Below are 21,096 nucleotides of genomic sequence, written 5' to 3' on the forward strand. Positions count from 1 at the left end.
ACGCACGGGCTCAGAAACACAGCTGACCGTGTCGTCCACAAATGCAGGTTAAAGCTCCATCATGCCACTAATAAGTGAACATGAACGTTCCAGAAACACCGTCATCTTCTCGGAACCAAAGCTAATTTAAAACGAACTGAGGCAACATGATCCATGCTGTCCAGCCTAAAGAACAGGGTGACCATCCAGCTTGTTTTCAGCACTCGGTTCAAAGGTACAGAGGTGCATTAATTCCTACGCACATCTGGAAAGGCACCATCATGGCTGAAGTGTATATACAGGTTGTGTCACTGCCATCAATTCAAAATATTTCGGAATATTTTTCCTAAAAAATGAACTTTTTTTAGGAAAAACATTTGATGTTTGTGTCTGGCACTGTGAGCATATTTGGGTTTGCAAATCACACACTCTGTTTTCCTTATGGTCAATGTAAACTTGGCCATTACTTTAGTGCTTTTCTTTATAGAAAAACACTGAACCACGAAGAAGAAGAATGTAACGAATGAATAAATTGTCATCTATATGTTGGTATTATTTGATAGTTATTGATATTTAGAGAGGTTACATTATTTATGTAGCCCACACACGTTCACTAATAATGTTGTCACAGTCACTACTGCAGATACTGATGTCAGTGTGTCTTTGACTGTTTCCTGCTCTCTCAGATCTGCCACTCATCTTGTTGTTCCCTCTGCTCGTCTCATCACTGTGGGGCACAGAGCTTTCAGTCGCTCTGCTCCTCGGCTCTGGAGCTCACTTCCTTCCATCTTAACAAATATAGATTCCCTTCTCTTATTTAAGTCACAGCTCAAAACCTATTTGTTTAAAGAGGCTCACTCGCTTTAATACAGATCTTACTTACTTTTCAAAACTTGTTTATTTGGTTTTTTTGTGTTTTTCTCATTTTTATTTGTTGTTTTTAGCATTTAAATTTATTTGAATCTACAGTTGTAGTGATATCTTTTAGGTTTTAGAAAGGCACCCTCAAATAAAATGTATTATTATATTATTATTATTACATCTAGGCTCATCCATGACAGCTACCTCTGTAAACAAACTAAAAATGAATTGACAAATATGTGAGAGGACACAAAATGCATAAAATCACCAGCCTGTCTCCGGCAAAGTACAAGCAGCCACATGGAACCTAAAAACTCTTAACATCCACACGGTCACCAGTGACCTGTTCATGGAGCTTTCAGCTCCTCTGAATCCCCAAATGAGGATTTATAAAAGAAGTCTGAGGTTAAAATTAATGTAAGGAATTTGAAAAGTAAAGTCTTTTAGTTCTTGAAACTGTTTGTTTATCATGTGGCTAAAATGCAACTGAAATCTATGTGAAGAGGTAAAAATAAAGAATGTGTGGGACATTGTTCTTTGCTCCACTGCTCAGTAGAATAAGACAGAAGCAGACCGCTCCGTCACCTCACAGCTGAATCTCATACACCAAACATGATGCCAAGTTTCCCTGATAGAAGCGGGAAGTGTTCCCACAATTACAGTTATTTGAATTTTCAACCAATTTTCAATTAGAGTATTCTGATTTCCCACAGACCCCTCCCCTCTGACCGGGTTCCCCTCTGTCACTCAATTTCAAAAGTCACACGAGTCAAGACTTCTTAACAGTTTAAATACATTTTCGATTTTTATTGAATGCAAACAGTTTTTGACCATCAAAGAAAATCCAACCACAAGAAAAAACAATTCACCAATACAAATAAAAAAACTGACAAATGCATTAAGTTACACTAGTTGTTCTCATCTCTGAGCTCGTTCATGGAAACTGATCATTTACGTGCAATCCTTGGACACTATAGGATGAAATGAGGCTCCAGTGTTGTTTGATGTTGAAAGCAGTGCGGAGGAAGAAAATGATTTGTTCTTTTATATCATAGTTTGTATATAAAGGCTGGAACTTCTAAGACTGCAAGTAGAAATGTGCCCTTTTGGCAACTTACATGCTAAAATGTTGCTGCCTTCACTATTCTGCAAGAGAAATACAAGCCCATTAAGCTAATTAATCATATTTAATTATTATTCAGTACCAATTTAGCTGTTTCTAATCAGTGCCGTCTTGCAGTAGGTTTACTTTAACCGGTTATACGACAGCTGTGTCAGAGTGAACTGGTATGACTGGAGCTGTGTGTGTGCAGGGAGCGAAGGCTGCTGTCGTGCACAGTGTGCAGTCCACAGACTCTCACCATCGAGGAACGAGATTCAAATACGTCCTAAATACACTTGAAATATTAGTACATAAAATATTTAACCATGTCCATAAAATTTTACACAATTTAAACCGTTTGCTGATTTTTTATTTCAGAACAGTAACTACTCTGATTTGTTTCTTTTTTCTACCATTTAAATGATTAATAAATGATTTTCCAGGAACATCCGACTGAAAATGAGGCCTCTGGTTGTAAAAACACATCTGTTTATATAAATGTCCAGGGGAAAACCTCCCTCGGCTCCCTCGTGATAGGACTTCAGTAAATAGTTTTGTGATGAGTGCATTGACTCAATCACGTATTTGAAGTCTTAATGAACACAACATAAAGCTCATTTGTAAATTACAAACAGGGGCCTGCAGTCATGTCTACTTTCAGAAGACTAAGATACTTAATGCTTGAATGTTGAAGGTCAACAACAGTCTTAATTTGTGCATATTTACAATTAGATGGTAGAACATTTGCAACTTTTACATCGTTTGGTGGAAATGCAGTGGCTGTGCATGCAAAAGCGTCCACGCTTCCTTGTGAGTGTAGTGTTAGTGTTAGTGCAGACTATCAGGCTAGAGCTGAGGCCACATTGGTGAGTGATACAGTTGTCTGAAAAGCAGGCCTTCACTCCTGTGGCTTAAAAAACTGAGCTTTCATTTGAGGCTTTGTCAAGTTGGATGGTTTTTAATGGCTGGGAGCACAGTGCAGTGACAGAGTCCTGTCACACTGCCTATTGATTCACTCCTTGTCTTTATACAACTGCAGAAAAAAACTGTTTATTCAACATTATCACTCTTATTCTGACATCTTTGCAGCTTCCAGAGTGAATATCACACCACGTTACATGACCGAAGGAACAGCAACGATCACTGATTGCACTTAATATGCAAAAAGTCTTTAATATTAACATGAATCTACATCTGAGCTTACATTATTGTTCAAAAAGGGATTTTGTCCTTCTGTTTTGTTTTGTAAAAATATAAACAAATCAGTCACATTACTACCATCTATGGAAAAAAAATCTACTTTTATTTCCTCAGATTCTTCTCAAGAAAAATAAATAGACTGTCACGTTATCTGATTTACATGGACAAACAACACGAGGTCAAACACTGTAAGACGAAAATCATGCTAAGCCGCTATCAGGCCCTCTGAGAGCGCCCCAGGGCCGACCGGTCGCTGCCCACAGTCGTAGCTGGAACACAGTACGCGTCCCTGGGGTGAGGAGTGCACCGGGACCGTGGGATGATGGGTGTTTTGGATTAAGAGGACAAGTCACAGGGTCATGAGGGCTTTCTGGCCCCATGAGGTGACAAGGGGGTGAAGTCCCGCTGAAACCGCTTGCTGTTCCCACTGTACAGAGAGGAAATGGAGGCGTTGGTGGGGACCTGCTGCTGGGGCAGAGCGCGGCGAGAGTAGAGCGGCGACCCCCTGAGCAGTATGACATCCCGCACGGCGCTGCGGAAAGGCTTACTGACGAAGCAGTAGAGGAAGAAGTTGACTGCGGTGTTGAGCATGGCCAGCATGTTGGAGAGGTCATAGGCCAGGTGGATGCGCCAGTCTCGATGAACAGTGGACACGTACAGGTGGTAGATGACCACGATGGTTCTGGGCGCCCACAGGATTGAGAACACTGAGGTGATGGCCAGCAGCATGGCCGTGGTTTTCCCGAGTCTTTGCAGTGGCACCGACTTTGTCCCCTGCTCCTCCTGACAGCGCTGCTCTCTCTGCCTCACCCTCAGTGTGTGGATTATCAGAGAGTTCAGCACTAAGAAGATGCTGCACGGCAGGAAGTAGATGATAGTCACATGTGTCCATATGAGGACGGCGTCCAGCGCTGTGGGTGGATGGCTGTTCCTCCACATGTCTGACCACCAGAAGAAAGGCACGCCCGATGCGATCGATGTTGCCAGGACCACCCCGATAATCTTCCTGGCTCGTGCCGGGTAGCTGATCTGCCGGTGGAGGAGGGGGTGGCACAGCGCCACGTAGCGGTCCACAGTGAGCGGTACGGTGGACCATATGGAAGCGTGGTTGGCTGCAAACTCGGCGACGCTGACAGAGTGCAGCAGGAGAGCGGGGACATCCCGGTGAAAAACTGCCGTCTCCAGCAGGAAGCCGACGAAGATGATGAAGAGCTGGGAGAGAATATCTGAGGCTGTCACTGCCAAGAGGTAGTAGTACAGAGCCTTCTTAGTGCGGGACGCCAGTCTGCACAAGGCCACTGCTGTGAGGATGTTTACTGGGACAAAGAAAGAAGCAGAAATGAGATTAAAAGGATAAAAGTCATGAAAATAAAAGCTCTTTAAATCTGTATTTTGGAGTAGATTAATAAACCTTTTAAGAGGTTTTTATTCGATCTGACTGTTGACACTGGTGATCACTTTTATGTCCCAGTGAATACTGAAATAAAGCAACCTAAGGATAACGGCCCAAATAATAACCCCCCCAAGATTTTCTGGCAAGACTAGATCCTACAAGGATTTTGGTTTAGCTGCATAAAGAAATCTGTGAAATGGGAACGGTTCACTTCATCTTTTTCTTAAAAGGCAGAGAGAACAAGCGCCGCACTGTGCTGCATGTCTGCACAACTTTCAGGGAATTTCAGGGGAAATTAAATCAATATTTGGGCCATCATCCCGAGTTTAAGTCCGAGACTTAAACCCAGGGGCTTTTAGGTTTTGGACCTTGTAATTCTGTTTATTATTAAATATTTTCTTTTTGATTCTTAGTTTGCGTGTTGTTTACATTTGTGGCAGGGGCTTCTTTGTGTATTTTCTCAGTCTTCTGAGTCTTTAGTTCTTAGTTCCAGTTACTGTTTATATGAATTAATTCCCTCAGTTTTCCCCGGTGTGTTTTGGTTTCATCAAGCTAAGTTTACTTTTGTGTATGCATTCTGCTGCTTACTTTCTTCATGTTTTACTTGCTGTACTGCTATTTCTGTGTTTTAAAATGATCAGTTTTATTCTCTAAGATAGTGTGCAGGGCCCTCAACCTGAAGGACAAACCAACACTGCGGGTGGAGATTTATTTTTTATATCAGCTGTTTGCTTTCATTTTTCGTTAGACTTTTATCTGCTGAAATGAAATGTTGCCTTTTGTTACTTCATTTCGCTAACAGCCTGCATGTGGTCGCTCATCTTGTAATTCATGACAATATCGTTGTTTAGTATTTTATGGATATTCGTAATGACAGCAAACTTAGCAAAGAAAAATACATTATGGCATGGCAGCGTCTTTGTGAAGGATAAATACAACCAAGTTAAGGCCTCACACAGGCCTAAAGAACAGTTGGTGATGCCAATGAAAGGTCAGTGGCAAAAGCACAGTATCTAAAGCTGTGTAGCATTTGACTGTGAGTTTTTTTCATTAGTATAAAATCACATAGGAAACATTAAATCAGCCCAAAAGTTAATTAAATCAATTTGGCATTGCAGTTTACTTGAGAGACTAAATTACTGAGATGGAGCACATTAATATTTAGACGTTACAGTTAATAATAAAGCATTAAATGTTTCTGTTTAAATCCTTGTTTTCCAAACTCAGAGTTTCTGCTTCTGCTTTTTAGAGTATGTTAAAAAAAGATGCTGTTTTTATTGTCTCTCTGCACGCTGTCAGACACACAATCTCCTCTGTACTATTTCATCTCAGATGTCTTGTCAGCAGTAAGATATTTCCACTGCAGCTATTTGGATCATAGTTTTTGACCCTCCAGGATTGCAGACGTTGGCTCTTCGGCCCTGAGAGTTTTTTCCCTTTGGGAGCAGTTATTTGAAACAGCAAAGAGGACATCTGAATGCCTCAATTTCACGTCATCACTGACTTGTAAAAGTGAAACATGATAATGAAGACGTAGCTGGTGTGAGTGCTGTCTGATATGCAAGTTGATCCTAACATGGTTGGCTGGAGTGAGGGATAATAATTGGGTAAATTCCCACACAACCTCATTATCAGCTAATGAAATTAACATAAACTGTGAAAACAGACATCCCCGAGTGTATTATCCACTGTCCAGTCCCCATTATAGAAGCATTAATGTACCTCTAACTCACATTTATATTGATCTCTTGAGTCATGTGCGATTCCCTGTTTTCTGATTGGTTTATGTGCTGGCTCGGTTCAAAAGTGTACCTGGTACTCCGATGGAGAGCAGCATGCTGTAGTAGATGACGGGAATGAAACCCAGGACACATTTGGACTTCTGCAGCTCCTCGGGTTTCAGGCCCAGCTCCTGGTTGCCGGACGCCGTCACATTGGGCCAGTCGATCATGACCTTGGCGGCTCCCCTGGCGAAGTTAAAAAGAGAGAATTATGTTTGCAATTGATTAGCAAGGAGAGCTTTACAAACATCGGGTCACTCAACACAAAAAACAAGTTCAGTCCACTTTTTCAGCACATCTGGGGTTGATGCACTTCATACGCAGACCTTATTTCCCCCTCAAATACACCGAAAAGCTCAGTTTTGAAGTGCATTCAGTCACAGATTTTGGAAGACGTATGCAGACCACTGTGAACATGTGTAAACCAATTCCCTCCTGGAGCTCTTTGTGCCAGAACCAGACTAAACTGGTTATTAAAATGTAACCCACCCACCCCTCATGTTATTGAAGATCACATAGCCATTGCTTCTAAAATGAAAATACATCTTTATGTTCGCTGTTTTTTTTGTACAACGTTTGATTGACTAAAATGGTCATGACTGAGTTACACAAGCTAGACTATTTTAAGAAGGAAGAGTGTCTTTTTATTTTCAACCAAATGCAGATTTAAAGACACATCTCTGTCCAAATATGTCTCCCCAGGCTCCACTTGGTGATCTGTTCCTTCATATCCATTAACCAACATTAACTAAGTTAACTTAGTTTATTTTCAAATACTCACTAGAGCAACAACTCTTGATTCATCCACTGCTCAGAATTAGTCCTCAACACACACTCCATTTACTGGCACATTTTTTTTCAAGTTACTGTTCTGTAATTGGAAAATATGTGGAATTGTTTTTCTTAAAGATTTACCAACTTTCTGTGAGAGCCAAAGGCAGTTTGCTGTCAGGCAGTCTGCAGACCAACATACAAAACCAACATACGTTGTTGGCTTTAGTCTTTTTCTGTGTTTTAAACCTGCCATCTGTGATACTGAGCAGAAGTGGCTCCACAGTGCAGTGGTTTGCACAATCACCCAACAAGTGAAAGATCCTCAGTTTGATCCTGGGAGGAGATACAAATTCCTTGGGGGTGGTTTCAGGAAGGGCATCCGGTGTAAAAATCTGCCATATGAAATATGTGGAGCTGCCCCCTAAAATGCATAAAGGAGCATCTAAAGTAACTTTTATCTATAACACTGAGCAGGACTGAAGTTTTAGTTGGATGTTTCTGAATTCTCTGTATTTCATGTTTTCAAGTTATTTTTTAACAAATTGAGTGTCTGAGACTAAAAACCTGTTTTTGTAACAGAGTTGACAAACTTCAGATTGTTTTTTTTAGTTGATAACACAACTGAAAACGGTAGAACCCAAGCTAATGAGATTAAATGTCTTATATGAAGGCAGACATTGATGTTTGCAATATGGATGTCCCTGAAACTCCTCAGTATGGATCCCTGATTCTAGAAACCAAGAAATTGTATTCATCTTATTTTTGTCTGTGAAGGTTCTCAGTCATCCAGGTCATCGTAGTCAAAGTCATCTTATTTTTCTAACACTAACCAGGCATCTTTCTGCCTCACACTGACTGTACAAAAATCCCCAGGTGAGAATGAAAAAACAGGGCGGTGAGCTGAAAATAGCCAGACAACAATGTTAAATAATCAAAAGGTGTTCATTGTCGAATATTGAATATTTGTTAAGAAAGCACAATTTAAACTATAGTGGAATATTTCTTTAATATGATCTGGTTTACATGGATGTGGTTCGGAGGAACAAGATGATGACAGATCTTCTTTTGCAGACGATGCACCGCTCTCTCTGAGTTGCTCGGTGACGTCTGATAAACGATGTTTGCTCAGCCAAACTGTTTCAGAAATAAACCGTGGAAACAAAAATATGCTAAATCCACTTAGTTTGGACTCAGTCAATTAAACTGCAGGTTCACAACAACAGCAGATGGGCTGACAGCAATGACCCTTCCACTCTCCCACCACCACAGGTCATTATCTTCCCGTCCCCAATTTAACCTTTTCACCTGGGCGCCAGCCATCCTGTTTTTCTCCATCTGCCTGCTTTCCTTATTTACTTCCCTCATCCATGAGGCAATATTTGGACTGCGTTATCTCTCGAGCTTTCAGTGACAAACCATTTGTAGTTGCTCAACCAACATACACATTATCACAGAGCCACAATCACCCCATTTGTCGGTGTTTTCATGATGTAAGCGGGACAATCACTATCACTAACGTGTAGTCATTTTTAAATTACTGCCCTTCCAAATGCTATTTATGTGCCAAAGCCCTGCATATAAACTATATGACTGGCACATTTTATGGCCCGTAGCAGGAATATGATCGTAAACTCGAGGAGCATCGAATAGCTTAGTGCACGACAGCTTTAATTCACCACAGCCCGATAAACCAGCAGGAGAGAAATGCAATCATGAAGATCAATGATGTACAAAGGAGAGAGGTCGACATGAAGGAGGCTGCCTGCTGCCCTTTTTCTCAATAGAGTCTTAATTTAGTCCCGTGGGAAATTCACCACAAGTCCTCCAAACCTCACTGATATGATATGAAGCGTTTTCTGAATTAGTGTCTTAGTTTAGACAGAAGAAGAAGTATACTAGACCCCACTCCACAAACTACTGTGGACTACTACTGTCTGATGTTACCTTTAGCTGTGGTGGATGCTGTTACACCCAAGCCGTAATCTAACTCGATGAAAGTATTAGCGTGTGAAAATTAAACCAGATGAGACTTGGGTGCAAAGTAATCCGTATTTAACTCCAGATGCTTTGTAATAATTCTGTTTTAGGATAGGTTATGTAGCTTGTTTCCAGATATTATGATATTTTTTAGAGCACCCCTTCTTTCACCAACTCTTTGGTCACTAGAAGTTGAGGTGACATTTTAGACAACAGGGAAAGAAACAATGTATATAGTTTAAACACCAAGAGCCATTTTTTTGGCATCTGCCCTTTTTATTTCTTCTGTCAAGTAAGTAACAGCTGGTTGGTACATCACCACACGCAGCTTTTTGTATGAGATGTTTTCATTAAGCAGCCAAACAGCAAGCATTAGCTAATACTTGTGTTTTAAAGGCGATGTTCCTGGAAAATAATCAAAAATGATATTAGTGTATTTTTAGTTCAGTACTGATATATGTAATTAATACTAAATATGGGATTTTTATTAGGACAGCATTTAATTCTTTCAGTCTCATCAGCGCCCTCTAGGTGAACTGCAGTTATTTTTTAAAACAATGGCATTAATGTAAAGTGGACAGGCTCTGTGACGGGCTCTGGCTGCTGTCACAACCATTTCTAATTGAAGGACAGTCTGAAAAGATATTCTTAGCTTTATATATCAGAGAGCTGTCCGTGATATAATCTGTACTTTGTGAATGAGATTGGGATCAGGCAGGATGCTGTTTAGTGATCGTCTCATGGTGGAAATCAGTAACTGGAGATTGTCCAGGTCCCTGTGCGATCCACTGAGTTTTTATTTTATTTTTTCATTTGGAAGTTTCTGGTTTCCTTCCAGTGCCATGTGTGCTTTTGTTTTACGTCTTCCTCATCTTCTCAGTGACTTCCTGTATTATTTGGGTAATAACATTTGTGCTTCCTTTTTATCCCTTCTTTATGACACCCCGTGTGTGTAAATATGATCTTGCTTGCTCGTGTCACTCGTCAGTTTGTCCTTCTGTTGTTTGTCCTGCTACTCCTTCCCCTTTTCCCCTGTTTTGTTTCACTAGCGTACTGGACTTTGTGCATCTTTATTATTATTTTTTCTATCAGCCGTTAGAGGCATGTTCTTTTGTTTGTTTAACCTACTTCAGTGCATTTGGGTCTTCTCTCCAGTGAATTACTCACAGAGATGCGCACATTTCATCCACGACCTATAACATTATATTCTAACATCACCCGAGAGTCTTTCACTCACCTGCTAAAAAGATATCTGAGAATCTTTTAAGTTAAAACTTAGGGTTAAATTAAATTTATTTACACTTAAACAATAAAACAGGTGTTTTACAAATATATTAAAACCCTCAACTCTGAAGCTTCTGTAATTTCATAGCAAAAGAGTAAAGAAAAGAAATACGTATGAGGATTTATGTGTTGTACTTATATGACCAAAGGCTCCAGAGTGTTTGTGTTTAAGAATTACATTTAAGTAGACTTAAGTCCAGGCTATAAATTAAAAGCTGCGTCCTTTGACTTTTCCCAGATTCTGAAGTAACAAAATAGAACCATTACAACCCTTTTTTTGTTTATAATTAGAAATATTCTCTTATCTCATTGCTTATTATGGAACAGCTTCCCACGTGCTCAGATAGGATGTCTTATTTAGTATTAATAGATGCTCAGCTCCCATAGGAGGTGTAAGGTGTATGCAGAGATGCATTCAGTGTTTGACCTCAGACAAAATGACGCATGTTTGCTGCGCTGAAGATGAATAATGAGATATTTTTATGGCTAACTTCAAATATAGTATAAACTTATTAAGTCCTTCAAACTGTTTGTGCTGTCTGAATAATACGGTGGCTGTAAAAACAAGAAAAACAGCAACAAAATGACACTTTTTACTTTTATTCCTCTTTTTGATCTTATTGTTTTGTGTTTAAATGATGGGTTTGGCTTTGTTGCCTCAGGGCCACCGTATCATAGTTCAAAAATTTAGTGTTACTGGAAGAAGAATCTAGTTTCTCTATTTTGTTTTGGTTAATTTTATGTGTAAAGAATGACTCAAGTTATGAACACTATCACTAAATCAACTTTGTTTTGTAATGCACACCATTGTATTGACATTGTGTAATTATTTCTATAAAAGCCCTGACATTGTATCTATTTACTTACTGATAGCAGGTGGAACTGTTCACCATCAAAGACATGCACAGAAGACTGTGCAGCAGGTACAGTTTTACACTTCATCATATTTCCACATCAGAGCTGCATTCTGACAAAACGTTAATGTTTGCATTTGCAGAAATTCTCTTCCTAGATCAAATGGAAACTACAGTGTAATATCACAGATTAAGCCAAATAAGCTGCATGTGAAAAAAGGTGAAATATCCACTGTGGACCCATGAGACTCACTCGGTCTTATCTGCTACGACACCTGATCTGTTTCCTCGTGAGCTGCCTGCAGCAGCCGCAGTGAGAAAGATGATCGTCATGAAAGTCGAGAGGTTGCCAGAAAAACGTGGCACAGGGGACCGTAATTACTCCCGGCAGTCAGTAACCCAGCAGACGTGTTACACGCCAGCCAAGGACCTCTTAAATCCTGAAGCTTGGAGAGTTCTGTGTCTCCACTAGCTGAGAAATTTCTCGTGCAGACATTCACATCTACGCCTCGTGTCCCGTGGGTGCTATTGATTCTGGAGGTGGGAATGCAGCTCAGAGCTTTAGAGGTGTTTTATTAAATCCTAAAATTTACAGTCTTTTCAGTACGTCAGCAGCACAGAGTAGAGTCAGTGCACATCAGCCTTAATCAGAAACACACCTCTATCTTTTTGAAGGGACACAGTTTTCCCAGGATCCAAATGCAGCTGGAGCTATCGGAGCTCTGCAGGGGGGTCAGTGTCCACGAAGCTGAAATGAACTCTATCTGTACTCCACTTAATTATTCATCAAGAGATGCTGCACCTGAAAGAGCAGCGCGTGGAGATAAAGGGTGCTGGCAGCATAACTGTACTGCAAACATATCAGGGTTTCGCGTGGCAGCAAGTCTGAAGACGTTTGGTGTTTAAAATCAGGAAAATAATTTTCTGTGAAAATCAAAACTTGACAGGAAGCAGTGGAGAGAAATCTCCCAGCTGTTCTGATCAGGAGCGCAGATGCTGCAAGATCCTGAGCCACGGTCACCGCTGTGGCTGTTAAGAAGATAGAATCCAGAAGAGCATTTTGGCAGAAAGTAACAGGCACGTATGATGAGAAACGCCTGCTTCGTAGCAGATTAAAGGGTGAAATAACAAGAAAAACACTTCAGGTCAAAGCAAAGCCAATTATGAAACATTTGGAGGCAACACAATCCAGACCCGCTTCTCCAAATGACTTCATAATAACTGTACTTTGATCCATCATCTGAAGTTGGAACAAGTCTAATTGCAGGACAAACAGAAACCTTTATCCTGTTACAACATACTCTGCACAAACAGGGGTTTTCTTTGGCTTAGTCTCATCGCCAGCAGACTTACCTTCACATCCAGTTTTCAATGTGGATTCTCCACCTGGGGTACAGCCGGTCCTCTGCACTGTCACTCCCCCCAGAGGCTCCTACAGAGTCCCTGCTGGACAATCCGGTTAGGAGACGAGGAGGAGGAGAAGAATCCAGGCAGCCGGTACATTACTGCTATGAGTGAACAGAATGAGAGGGGAGTAATGAGGAAGAGGGGAGTGAAAGTAAAGGGGAGGGTGAGGGAGGGAACTGATGTGTGAAGGAGGCAGGAAATGGATCAGAATAAATTGAGAGGGTGTGGGGAAAAAAGATGGAAAACCACAGTGAGTTCGAGTGGGAACAAAAAGTGATCACTTCTCATGTTGAAGCTTCTCGTCAGGATTTCGGTGTGAAGTGTGTTCACACTGGAAATGTGACAAACGAAATAACCTGTCAAAGCAGTCGGATTGATCCACATTCCAAAGTATATACGAACAACATGAGGGACGACACGTAAAGCAGGCTGTGGGAATGTGAAACATTTCCAAGCAGCAGCTACGTCATAAACACTAAATACTGATGACAAATGTGACAGGTCTCCAACGGAAGTGTCTCCATCACCCCGTAGATACAGCAAAATATGGGCCATCCTAGGAATTGTTTTCAATGAGGTTAGAATAATAATTATTATTATTATCATCTTATTAAAATGCAGAGATTGAAATGCAGAAACACAGTCGCACTGACACAAACATTTGTATAATTTTAATTCACAGCATTTCTTTTTTCATTTAAAATGTGAATATTAGTGAGAATTAGTAAAGGGAGATTATTTGCATCAGTAATATTTCCATTTTCATGTCAGCAAATGGAATATGAATCAAAAATACATTTGTCAGGACAGGACAGGAGCACATCCACACAGCGAGAGGCAAGGCCGTACACTTTTATACCATATATATAGCTAACCAGCCACTTTATTAGGTACACCTTATTGGTATTGAATTGGTCACTCTTGTTTTCAGAGCTGCTTTAAGTTTTGGTCCATGTTGACATGACAGTTGCTGCAGATTTGTGAGCTGCACATCCATTAAATGAATCTTTTGTTGGACTACATCCCAGAGGTGCTTTGGTGACTATGGAAGCAGTTTGAGTACAGTGAATTCACTGCCATGCTCAAGAAACCTGTCACAGGCTGGGTCTCTGACCCGGCGCTCTGAGTTCATTTTGTATTTGTCTCATTTTAGATTTGTGATTAGTTTATGTGTCATTCCTATTTAGCTTTAGTTAAGGAAAGGCAGTTATTATTTATTGTTTCCTTGGTTTCTATGTTTGAGTTCTTGTATCGTTCATCATGTGTTAGGTCTCTTAAGCTTGTGTTGTCATGTCTAGTTTCAGTGTTTCCTGTTTTATTTTGAAGGAGTCGTGTGTTCTTTGTTCATTGTATTTAGTTTCACTTCCCCTGTCCTGTCATTAGGCTCATGTCAGTCAGCTGTTCCTTCATGTGTTCCCACTTCCCCTAATCACCTCCTGTGTATTTAAGTCCTCTGTTTTCAGTGTGTCATTGTCAGATCGTCTGCTTTGTTTGCAAGCCAAGAAGTAGTTTCAAGTTTCCTCATGTCAAGTCCATGTTCCTGTTGTAGGTTTTTAGTTCATTTAGCTCACCCAGTTTAGTTTGTTAGCATTTTGCCTTTTGTTTACAGTTATTTTGCCAGCCTCAATAAACGGCTCGTTTTCTGTTATTCAAGTCATGTTTCACATTTTGTTTTCGTCTGCATTTGGGTCCACCCTTCACTCTACACACAGTCAGCCCTGCTGATTGTGACAAAACCAGTCTGAGATGATTTCAGCTGGTGTGGTATCCTGCTGGAAGCAGCCATGAGGAGATGGGGTGGACATGGTCAGCAACAACATTCTTGACTTAAAGAGTGGTTATTTGAGTTACTGTTGCCTTCCCATCAGCTCGAAGCAGTCTGGCCATTTATTTTTTGAGCTCTGACATCACCAAGGTATTTTCTCCCACATGTCTGTCACCACATTTTCTCCTTTTTGGAACATTCTCTGTAAACCCTGGAGATGGCTGTGTGGGGAAATCCAAGGATGGCCTGAGTGTGTACGGTTTTTAAAAGATGGCCATAGTTTAGTTTTCAGGACGGGAAAATAAAGTGGAAGTACTATAAATCTACTCGCTTTCTAATGATGAGTAGATGGCGACTCTTCTGGATGCCAAAAAGATTGGATTGTATGCAAGTCTACTAGAAAATGACCCTCATCTCCATTTCTCTTTGACCTCAATCATTTTCCTGATGAGTTTATGGCTTTGAAGTCAAACTGAATAAAAAATTAAATTAATTTTGTGATTCATTTTCATTATTAGAGACAGAAAGGTCGCGGGGACAACTCATTTTTTGATAACACCCTCTGGTCACAAACACATCGAGAGCACAAGAACGCTGCTGGTGCTGTGTGGCTAACAAGGCTAAATGAATTATACTATAACATATCAGCATGGAGGATAAACACTGAGTTTATCCTCCATGCTGACAAACCACCGAGTCCCACTGCTGGAAAGTAAATAGAGGAAAATCTCAAAGTTTACAAAAATCAAAACAATTTCTGAGTGAAGGTTTGACGGCTAAAGAGAGATCCTGTTCAGGGTTTATCTGTTTATGTCTTCATTTCGATTCATGTTATTAAAGTTACTACATTATATGTGGTATACAGTATGGAAATACCCCAAAGCTAAGGACAAACAAGCCATGCCAGAACATCCAGCCACGCACTCCAGGACCAACAGTTGGGGGAGTGTTGGGGAGGGTGAACCCCTCCCTCCATAACCATGTCCCATAGGCACCAAGGCTCAGCAAGCCCCAGCCATGCACACACACTGACTATAGTAGGTTTTTAGGCCACTGATGGGGGGGCAGGAGATGCTAGGGTTAAGGTTTTTATCCTGTGACACATTTAAAGTCATGCTTACTAAAAAGGGAAAATATGATTTATTTTTTACTGTTTTATTAGATTAAATTGGACGATGATGTCGATGGATGCTGGTGGCCCATATTTCAGTGCACAATAAAAACATAAACTCCACCTACAGCAAGAAAAGATGGAGAATCCAAACATGTTGCTGTCGGCGATGTAACAAAAATCAAATGTTGGAAGAAATAACCGAACTAGTAACTTTAACATCAGGATTGATTTCTAAATCTCCAAACCAGCATCTGATGCACAAAACACAATCTTAAGCACATAAAGAAGAAACAATTACATTCTAATAAACATATACTAACAAAGAGTCTTTATTATGATGTATGCTGCCTTTTGTCTCATTACTAGAAAGAATAATGGCTCTGAGCTGCAAAGGCTTTCTAATTTCCTCTATTTATTCTCAGCAGCAGTTGAAAGTAGCATGATTATGAGTGAGGAAATCACTGACATCAGGGGATCTGGGAGCTGACTTGTTGTTTCGTACATGACAAATGCACCCTTAATTTAGCTAAACCCTTTGAGAAAGCCCGTCTCACGTCTGCAAATTGTTGACGATAGCAAAGCTCCAAAGCAAACAGCGCATTAAACGAGCGGATCTCAAGAACTAATTCATCCAAAGCCTGCTGACAAACCATCTGCAAACCTGATCCCTACGTGAGCTCGCTCTGACCCAGCATGGCTGCCCTCGCCCTGCAGCTGCATGTCATTGTGTGTTTAGTTCACATAGCGTGTTATAGCTCGGACGCCGCCGTGGCCCCGAGGGTCACTTGAGCAAATAATGAGCCTTCATGCACAGACGCGGCTTGTCGTTGGTCAGTCCTGCTGGACGATGCACAGAGAACACATTTCTGCTGATTTTGGTGAAGCGAGCCGAGGTGCAGCTCCTTTTATGGGCAGGATACGTCCACATTTTATCACTTAAGCAACAGCCTGTACTAATACAAAGGTACATTCATGGTAGCAGTAATATAGAGGTACTCATAAATGGGATAATGGCCACTAAATTTCCTTCCTATATCTGCTTAATATGACTGGGTACAGCAGTTTACTTCTGGGAGTGACCTGCTTCTTTCTAAAATGAGAATGACATGCTCCATTATATAACCTTCCACATGCTTTGTATTCATTCTATGAATCGGAGGAGATAGAAAAGCATTCCTCAAGTTGGTGAAACGTGCTAGTTCAAAATGTTCAACAGATGTTCATCTGGGTTGAAATCTGGTGACTTTTATCCTAATCAAGCGTGTCCCTCTGTTCCCAACGACTTTGTAATCCCAGAAGAGACTGCTCTCATCAGATCAGAAATATTTGGTCACTGGACAGAAGTAATCACCCAGAACAACTTTGGATTGATTTGCAGTGACCCTTCAACCTCAAAGGACAAGCGGACCTAGATCATGGCAGCAAAATGCCACAGTTTTTAAGTTTTGTGATTTCTTTTGGGTTTTGTAAAGTCATTTATATCACACCGCTTGTGCATGCTCTTCGGTTCATGTTCTGTTTTATTTTATATTCCTCTGTGCTTTTTGTCATTTGTGCCTTTAGTTATTGGCTTTACATGGTTAAAGGTTTGTGAATTCCCATTCTGCTCCTCCAGTCTCGTCCTTGTAGGTGTTTCCATGTGACGTTTTGGATATTTGAGTCTTTATCTTGGCGTAAGTTGTTTCCTGCTTTATTTTGTCTCATGTGCATCGTACTTCCATCGTCTCCTTATCCCTGATTTGCTACCTCTGTGTCTTAATCAGACATTATTGTATTTTTTATTAATGGTTATTGTCTTTAATAGCTCCTTGTTACTCATGAAACGATAACCCTTCAGATGTTTTTCTAGAAGATGCTCTTATTTCTTGTATGTGTTTACACACCAGGCGGTTGTATTCAATTATTTAGTCACCTTATCTGTGGAGGATGTATAACTCACCGAGCTGATTTCATGCTTGTAGAGTCAGCTGTGATTTATAGTCAGCCTTTGTTTGCATGCTGTAGATCAACCGGTGGAAAACAACAGCAGCTGTAGGACGACCAGCAGAAGTGATGGAGCCTCCGCGGAGAGATAAACTGATGCGGAGGCTGGGCCCGTCTCACAGGTCACCTCCACCAGGATGCTGCCTCAGCTTCCCGCACTGTCACTCTGTGCAGCTTTCAGACAGTAAGACTCTCAAAGGCTGAAACATGAGACAAACACGACCACCTTATCACCGCTCAGGCACACACTCATGACTTCACGCTCTCCTTTTGGCTGGAATTCATTAGCGTGTTTTCATACTACATTATTTTTCATGCTTGCATATGTGCATATGAGGCAAAATGAAATAAAATAATTGGTGTGTTTGCCATAAGTGCAGCAGTAATCAGTAGTTGCCCCTGCCATGACTGATGTTACATTTCTGTGTTATTTGTTCAAGTCATACCAAAGCACTGAGTCTATCTGGCACCGATTCTCTGTTATTTATTTAAGAACGACCTCTGTGTGACATTTTGCAGTAAAGCAAACAAGCACATCATGATAACATCATTATTTAATCTGATTACACGGTTAGATTTAAACACATCGGTGTGGACAACACAACCAGGCCTGAGTATATCATTAATAATAAGACAGGACTTTATAACAGTGGAAGGCATGTGAGCCAAATTTGGCCCTCTGGAAAAACTATTTCGCTCTGAATTTGAACTTCATTATATTTGCCTTTCGTCCCAAATCTATGGCAGTTTAGAAATGTAAACACGACCCTGACTTAATGTCCGTAAATATGAATTTACAACTTGCTGCTTTTGGTTTTATAAATCACATGTTTTACAGCCCTCTCAAACATGCCTGCATCCATGGAAAACTGGGTCCCCCATCCAGCCACACTGACCTGGAATCATAAATCAGTTTCTGACCGTGCTGTAAAAAATGTGGGAATATTAAAATGCTCTTCATCTAGTTTCCTTCAAAGAAGATCTTTTCCTTTCCTTTCTTTTCCTTTAAAAAAAAGTTTGGTTAGGTTATGATAAGTGTATTTGGGGTTCAAAACACAAACACTAAAAACACTTAACGCTGCGTTATTAACTCAGTAGAAACTAAAACCTCCCAAATGCACCCATTTAAAAAACATTTTTAACCTTTTATGCAGAAAAATGATCTTATAGGGGCCCTGCCTCACTTTTCTGTGCTGTTAAGTGATGGATGCTCATATTAAAAATGAACTAACAATATCAAGCAGTTTTTTCTGTTTTAGATTACTTTATGCTTTTTATTTGACATTCACATGCTGATGGATGCATCGAAGAGCATCTTGGGGTTCGTGTCTTGGCCGAGGATATTGGGCATTCAGACGTAGATGACCTGCTTTCCTTTATGAGCCACAGGAAGTAGAACAGGTTGGTTTGAGATCAGCAACAACGGACAGATTTTGATTTCACTTTGACTAAACTGCATATTCGACACAGAGGGAAAGTCAACGAATCCATAATCTGTGTGTAAATATCAAACTGTAATAGTAACTGCCTCTTATCAGCTTTGCTACAGTGCATACATGTAAAGTAAATTATAAAGTCACCGCCCTGTGTGAATAACAGAGCAGTCAAAGGTAGCTTCAATTAGTGTATCTTAATAATTTATTACACAACATAAATATACATTACTAATCATTAGTACACATAATTACAATGTCATTGATTTTTAACAGTAAAAAAAAAACAAATTAATTATGCATGAGAATTAAAGCAGCTGCTGCACTTTAATGTTAAGGAATCAATAATGACAGTTAATAGTTTTGTCCTTGTTAGTTTGAAAAGGGGACACAGGACTCAGACAATACCAGTAACCAAAATAAAGCAGAGCAGTGTTTGTGATCCAAACCACAAAGAGAAACTGACATAAGATATGACAACACAAAGGAAGAATATTCATCAAATACACAAAACAGAAAGCCGACACCATCACAGTCTGTTGATACGGGATTAAAACCTTTGCATCTTTCCCTCTTACCTTTTTTCACTATTTTTTTCACCTTGACAGCTTTATTTCTACTTCTCTTTCTTTTTTCTTCCCTTTTTAATTTCACATGGCCATAATTAACTTTAAATGAATATAGATGCATATGATTACCTGACTTTTCAACAGTTAGTATTTATGTTCTTCCTGTTCTTATGATGAGGTCCTGTTGAATTTCTGCTGTGTGAGAATTTCACACTGCATAAGCATCTGTATCCTTTTAGGTTTGGCTTTATTTGTAGTGTTATTTATAACTGGCAGGGATCCTCACCAGGCTGACCTCAGGTCTGAAGCGTTTGGAGCAGATAGTGTCTCAGCAAATCAGAGATCTCTTCCCCCCTCACCTGAGCCCCACCAGTTTGTTTACAGAGCAAATTGGTCCACGGAGGATGCCATCACCATCACCATCATCCTTCATAGAGCACTGAGCCATCTGGAGAACAGGAAGCACTACATGAGGATGCTCTTCGTGGACTATAGCTCAGCATTCAGCATCACAATACCAAACATCCTCACCACCAAACTAGAACACCTTCAGGGCACCCACATCTCACATGTCACCTGGACCCATGACACCAATCTGAGCCATGGTCTGAGTGGCCCTCATCACTCTGTCCACTCACATATGGTCTCTGTACTCAGACCAAGTTCTTTTGCACTTCCAAGGAGTTTGTCCTCCAATGTGTGCCTTTGTCTTGTTTTATACATATTCCTCTGGTTTGTATATATTTCTTCGGTTTGTTATTTATTCCTGCACAGTTGTTGTGGAGCACCCATGATGTCATGTACAACGACAATTACGGCCTATTCTATTCTATTCAGACTCAAAGTCTCCAGCTGATCTGCAGCTACATGATCTGCTACAGTGATAAAGTGCTGCACTCCTTTCCATCCCTGGTGTTTCCATGGAGTGATCCCGCACAGCAGTCCTGAATGTTGGCTGCAGTCAGTCTGCTCTCTAGTGGACGCAGCATGTAACTACAGTAAGTGTTACCGTCTTATACAGTAACACTTATACGTCTTTACTATGATTGACAATTAATAATATTTGTAGTTTGTACGTTGTGTGTTAAACAGAGATCTCATTTCACCCAATTAACTTGCTGTGATTCTTTAATAATTATAATTATAATTAATTATATATAATAATTAGGAGATTATTAGGGTATCAATACTGAGCATTTGCTAATTTTTCTAGTTAACAAGTTTTTTTTTCTTGTAGATGGTTAGAGCAGTGAGTGTGAATTTAAACAGCTTTGTTGAAAGATAAATCGAGGTTATGCTACCAAATAAGCACAAATGAGGAAATCTTTTCAGGGATTTCAACTCAAAAATGCTGCAAAGGTGAGCAGAGCCACAATGCATGGAAATATGCATCTGTGGTGTTTTGAGTACATTGAGTGCAAATGTCAGAATCAGAGAAACCCATATTATTCAACCCGTGTTATGTGATTAAGATTTTGCATTGAATGAGTGAATTTCCATGTCCAAAAATCAGGCTCCAAAGACAGTTGAAAGGTCCTTTGGGAGATGGATAATGATTCTGTGACTGAAATTACTCTGTACAGTTTTGAGAGAGTTTTGTTTGCTTGTTAAAGATTTGAG

The 21,096-nt window shown here is 40.3% G+C and overlaps 1 protein-coding gene across 1 annotated transcript; it reads right to left on the reverse strand.

Moving 5' to 3' along the window:
• Positions 1-3,357: 3,357 nt before the first annotated feature.
• gpr142 (G protein-coupled receptor 142) lies at positions 3,358-12,711 on the reverse strand. Its single transcript, XM_026177265.2, has 3 exons — positions 12,559-12,711; positions 6,348-6,502; positions 3,358-4,458 (listed from the first exon to the last, which is right to left on the reverse strand). The coding sequence occupies exons 2-3, from the start codon at positions 6,484-6,486 to the stop codon at positions 3,500-3,502; spliced, it is 1,098 nt and encodes a 365-aa protein (XP_026033050.1). The 5' UTR covers positions 6,487-6,502; positions 12,559-12,711; the 3' UTR covers positions 3,358-3,499.
• Between the last annotated feature and the right edge of the window lie 8,385 nt (positions 12,712-21,096).

Source organism: Astatotilapia calliptera, chromosome 8, assembly GCF_964374335.1.
Source record: "Astatotilapia calliptera chromosome 8, fAstCal68.1, whole genome shotgun sequence".
Classification (NCBI taxonomy): domain Eukaryota; kingdom Metazoa; phylum Chordata; class Actinopteri; order Cichliformes; family Cichlidae; genus Astatotilapia; species Astatotilapia calliptera.